Below are 5,616 nucleotides of genomic sequence, written 5' to 3'. Positions count from 1 at the left end.
TTTATTTTTAATCAGTTTTCATGAGCCACTTCTTCTGCAGTACTATAAGTATTTATGTTGTAATTAGCCTTACCTAACCCTTGATGTAGTGTGATTAACAAAAATGGTTTTACATCATTTGACAAGGTTGTAAATTTAGGTAAGTTCGGTATAATTATTGAATACGATTAAAATCAAGAGTAAGATTACTAATTCAGTAATTCTGTAGTGGAAAAGTTTGGCCCCCGTGGTCAAAAACTTTAAAGTTTCTCGATATTGTAAAATTTAAGACTGTACAAATGGTTTATAAAGCGAAAAACAAATTACTACCCGGCAACTTAAATAAATTGTTCTTGCTAAAAGAGGTAAGAAGTTTTTTTCCTTTTTGCAAAAAACATGCCAAGTACAGTATATGTATCACGAAATACATTTTTTCACCACCTGCAGTTACTGAAAAAACACATGTTTTCACATTAAATATAAACTTGGCATTAGACCTGAACCTAACATCCACCTAAGGAGGACCACTCTGTACTTTATGACAAACGTGAGAAGCTATTTCTCAACCAAAGATTTGTATTTATAAACCTCACATTTGAATGTGGTCTACATGACTCACACTTAACTCCTAAACTTGTTTTTCCCACTCATCGAACATCAGTCCTCATTCAACTTGTTTGAATATCTCACAAGGCCAGTGTCTTCAAACGTGGGTTTGTGTTGTGGTAAGCAAAACACAGAATACATGTTGGCTTCCACTCAGTAAGCCCATGCTTTCAAAATGCATTATATCTGGATATCCTAAATACAAACATCCTTATGAGCAGAGATGGACAAAACTCAAATCAAATCAAGCTATGAAAAGAGATGTGCAGGATGCGAACTGGATAATGCAGTAACCAATAATTATCTCATTAGTCGGACTGCATGGTAACCCTATACTACATGAAGAACAACCATTTGGCTGGAGGTTGTTAGAAGTCTCAGGAACTCTTGAGTTAATGCAACAGCTGTGGTGATCATATGAAGCTGGAACATGACAGAGCTGTGTATTCAGTCAAGTTGTGCCCACAAGGCGAGCCACTCTTTGTTTTCAACTTAAGTTTGCAGAAGGGTTAGCTGAACATTTCTCAACAGAAAGAGACGTGCTTTGCAAAGTTTCAGATTTCACAATGCTCTGTGGACTTTACTTTTAATCGCTCACAATGTTGGCAAACTGGCTGCATTTAAACAATCCCTGTCAAGCTGCAGACCATGCGACCAACTGAGAAATACGCAGTTTGTGAGATACAGCCTCTATACAAACCCAAATATTGGAAAAAAAACATTCCCTGGCTGAGTGTGTCTCTGTATCCATTTGTTCTGCTCCAATTTGTGCTGTATGTAGGTCATCAGTAGAGGTCCAGGGTTGCAGCAGAATACCAGCCAAGCACGCCATCGGATGTTTGCAGTGCAATCCTCGGTTCTGCTTAGTTTAAATGTTATAATTGTATTGTATGTATGTGTTACACACTCACATACTGTCCATATACTAGTCGTATATACTAGTCATAGACGACTACTTTTATGCTTTAATTATCTTAATCAAACTTGATGTATTGAGAAATTCAAGATAATTTAATGTGTTTGGACAACATCCATCCATCCATTTTCTACCGCTTGTCCCTTTTGGGTTATGTTTTCTTTAAATACAGCCTTATGCAAGTGGCATCTTTGTTAACTGTTACATAATTGTCTCTTTACCTCTATATATCTTGTTATTTGTACTGTTAGCTGCACATCCGTTTGGGGATTGAAGAAGTGCATGATGTTTGTTATCAAAGTTCCCCTTTAAAAATACCTTATTGGCACGTTTTACTGCCTCAGATGTCACTCCTGAAGTCAGCACACTAGACACAGCTAGTCTGTCTCTCTCATGACACCCAGTGGTACAGTTAGTACTTGAAGTCTGAGCTCACAGCGAGGATACAATCCCTTCTTCAAATGCAGATGTTCACCACTACTGACAATCTAATGTCATGCAAATGTTTTTGCTTCGGTATTGATGTGTTGTTTTTTATTTCACGATCACGAGCCTGTACGGTCACTTTAAAAGAGTGACCGAATAATCTGGTGGCCCAGTTTCTCCTCTGTGATGACTATCAATCAATGAGTTTATCCAGACCCAGCATAATCCAATGGGACTAACTGGACTCCACAAGGTTGCTGCTTGTTTTTTTTTATTTATTTAAATGTATCGTTAATATCAGAATCTTTTAAAATGCTTTCAGGAATTTTTTTTAAGTATTAGCATGTTGTAAGGATAACTGAAAGAATTTAACCTGCATGTCTGCATACGACTGCAATCGGGGGTGAAAAAATCAGTTGAATAGTAAGTTATTTTTTATACTTGTTAATGGAAGAAATTCTATGATAACACATTACACAAGTATTGCTTCTTGAAACCTTTCTGTAAATATTTGTGTCTAAACTATGATTATAAGAATATTCAGAATAGTTAGTTTAACCCTCCACAGATGTCTTGTCATTCTTGTAATAACTGACATATATAAAAACTGTGTTTTCCCAGGCAAGTTATGGCAGCAGAATTGGATGTTGTTAACCTGTTTATAATTGCTGGGGGAACACTGGCTCTTCCCATTTTGGCATTCGTTGCTTCATTCCTTCTGTGGCCCTCAGCGCTCATTAAAGTCTACTACTGGTAAGTTTTATACCTGCTTCATGTATTTGATGAGTTGTCTCAACGAAACTCAGCAGACAATGTTTTCACCGAACCATGAATTTCATTGTTTTGTGAATGTTTGTCATGAGAAATTAACCAATTACAGTATGTTAGGACAAAATCAAGAGACAAGCGGTAGAAAATGGGTAGATGGGTGAAGGACAAGGTCAAGGATGTTTTTTATTTATATCGCATGATTTTAAAGTGCTGTACAGATTAAAATCTAACAAACAAACAACAAAAAGGCACTATAAATACAATAAAATAAAGATATGTGCTGATATGTCTGCTCATGTGCAGGTACTGGAGAAGGACTCTCGGCCTTCAGGTCCACTATGCAGACTGTGGAGGCTATCGCTTCTGTTACTCCAGCAGAGGAAAGCCCGGGATGAGGCCTTCCATTCTGATGCTGCACGGCTTTTCTGCTCACAAAGACACCTGGCTCACAGTTGTCAAGGTTAGGAGAAGTGCATCCCTTGACGTGTCATCGCTTGTTGCCTCTAGCAAGCCTTTATTCAACTCTATCTGTAAAATAACAAGGCTCGTGTATGACAGCTTTTAAATCATAATAACACATGTTAGTTTGCAGCAATGTTAAGTATTTTAAAAAATACTTCAATAGAAATGCCAAGTTGTCTCTTAATTATTATTGTATTATTTTAGTTAATTTTACAGTTGATCTAGTGATAGATATTCCTTAAATTGGCTTAGTAATGTTTATTGTGATTTTTGCTGGGGAAGTGAATGTGTTAAACCTCATTCAAAAATTTAAAATTAGGGCTGCAGCACTCGATTATTTTTTTTAATCTATTGATTAGTTTGTTCGATTAATCAAGTTATCAGACAAAACAAACTTTATAGCCTTAATGCGTATTTTAGGGGAACTAGTTTATATAAACAATAACTTTTCTGCTTGCCATAACCTTCATTCTATTTTTCTAATGAATGCACATCCTCAACATTAAAATTGCACTTTTAACTTGTGCATTCATTCATAAAAAATTTTAGGAATAAAACGTTTTTGCTGTTTGCTGCCATACAGATCACGACACCCATGCACCACCGCTGTCAGTGTCTATGGCAGCAGCTGAGCGGAAACTAGAGTCTGTCCACACATTTAAAGTTCCGGGCACTCCATGCAGTCCAGATTTATCAATTTTCAATAATTACACTCAATGATTAATCGAAGCAATAGAATATAAATTAAAGCTTTTTTCTAACATTATTTGTAGAAAAGCATTATTCATAACGTTCACGTTCAGGGGTTTTTCAAAGTGTGAAACTTTAAGCCTCTCCTCAAAGACTATAATACGGTTTATGTCCTCTTCTACTTCCTTGAAATAGATTTTCATTAGCAAATGTTGTGGTGTTTTGGTGGAAAAGGGGGTTTTATTTGTCTCAAGCAGCTGTGCCTCTCATAAAGTCGTTCCAGCCGTCTCATACTTTGAAGACCCCTATCCTTATCTAAGTGTATTATTTGCCTGATTCTGAATGAAAATAAGAAAACCTACTTGTCTTTTAAATACGCATTAATCCTTGTTCTGTTTGTTAGTATCTACCAAAACATCTGCACATTTTATGTGTGGACATGCCAGGCCATGAGGGCACAACACGCACCAACACAGAGGATTATTCCATTCTTGGGCAAGTCAGTAGGATTCATCAGGTACAAATTGATACAATTATGTGGTCATCAGCTGCTTCAGTGTTTGTACTCCAAAAGTCTGTTTTGGTGCTTTCATCCTTCTCAGTTTGTGGAAACTCTTCGCTTAAATCGTAAACCTTTCCATGTGATTGGAACCTCCATGGGGGGAAATGTAGCTGGGGTGTACGCCGCTACCTATCCCTCCGAAATATGCAGCCTGACTCTCATTTGTCCAGACGGTCAGTACTTGTATGTGAGCATGTATTTATTTTCTGTACAACTAAATATGTTGAAAAATATCCTTCACACATGCTATTATTTATTTAAATTTCACCCTAAAGGTATCAAACACCCATGCGAGACCAAATTTGACAATCATCTGCAAGACTTGGAACAGAGCAATTTTACACTGAACATCCCACTGATCCCAACTACACCTGATGAGATGGAGGACATGTTTAGACTGTGTTCCCATGTTCGCTTCAAAATCCCTCAACAGGTCAGGTTCAACTTTTCTTGTTGTTCAATATGTCACTTTATCTTATGCTGCTTGTCTCATGTTGTTTAGATTCTTCAAGGACTGGTGGATGTCAGAGAGCCCCACAATTATTTTTATGAGGAAAGTAAGTTTATTTAAATATCCTATTTAGGTGCCAAATATGGCCAGTGAATGATGACGTATAAAATCAGTTCAAATTTGGGAGCGACTGATATTTCGGCAGCAGATTCATAACAACAGCAGAACACTTCATACAAAGGATCTTTCAGTAGCTTTTTTGCAATAGGTTGTTTAAACAATGGGCAGCACGGTGGGGCAGTGGGTAGTGCGTGTTCCTGACAGCAAGAAGGTCCTGGGTTCGACTCCCTGTCTCGAGGTCTTTCTGTGTGGCTTTTGCATGTTCTCCCTGTGACTGCATGGGTTCCCTCCGGGTACTCCGGCTTCCTCCCACCTCCAAAGACATGCACCTGGGGATAGGCTGATTGGCAACACTAAATTGGCCCTAGTGTGTGAATGTTGTCTGTCTATCTGAGTTGGCCCTGCCATGAGTTGGCGACTTGTAAACCATGCCTTTCGCCCGAGTGCATCTGGGATAGGCTCCAGCCCCCCGCGACCCTAGGAAGGACAAGCGGTAGAAAATGGATGGATGGATGTTAAAAACAACAGAGCACCCTTTTTATATTTAACCAGCTCAGGGTGTCCAAAGTGGGCCATTTGCAGCCCGCAACTATGTTTTTAACGACATGTGGCAGATTCTAAAAACATAATTAC

General features: G+C 38.2%; 1 protein-coding gene across 1 annotated transcript in view; it reads left to right on the top strand.

The window, feature by feature from the left end:
- The first annotated feature begins 2,182 nt into the window (after nucleotides 1–2,182).
- The window catches only part of abhd6b (abhydrolase domain containing 6, acylglycerol lipase b), a 10,729-nt gene continuing 7,295 nt past the window's right edge, over nucleotides 2,183–5,616 (top strand). Inside the window, exons 1-7 of the mRNA XM_062052078.1 lie at nucleotides 2,183–2,350; nucleotides 2,549–2,680; nucleotides 3,002–3,158; nucleotides 4,254–4,367; nucleotides 4,453–4,585; nucleotides 4,688–4,845; nucleotides 4,915–4,969. Coding sequence (XP_061908062.1) covers nucleotides 2,556–2,680; nucleotides 3,002–3,158; nucleotides 4,254–4,367; nucleotides 4,453–4,585; nucleotides 4,688–4,845; nucleotides 4,915–4,969 — 742 coding nt within the window. The 5' untranslated portion in view covers nucleotides 2,183–2,350; nucleotides 2,549–2,555. The remainder of the gene's footprint in view (nucleotides 2,351–2,548; nucleotides 2,681–3,001; nucleotides 3,159–4,253; nucleotides 4,368–4,452; nucleotides 4,586–4,687; nucleotides 4,846–4,914; nucleotides 4,970–5,616) is intronic.

Source organism: Entelurus aequoreus, linkage group LG07, assembly GCF_033978785.1.
Source record: "Entelurus aequoreus isolate RoL-2023_Sb linkage group LG07, RoL_Eaeq_v1.1, whole genome shotgun sequence".
In the NCBI taxonomy this organism is placed as follows: Eukaryota; Metazoa; Chordata; class Actinopteri; order Syngnathiformes; family Syngnathidae; genus Entelurus; species Entelurus aequoreus.
Note: the sequence above shows the minus strand (reverse complement) of the source record. Positions and strands in the feature narration are given on the sequence as shown.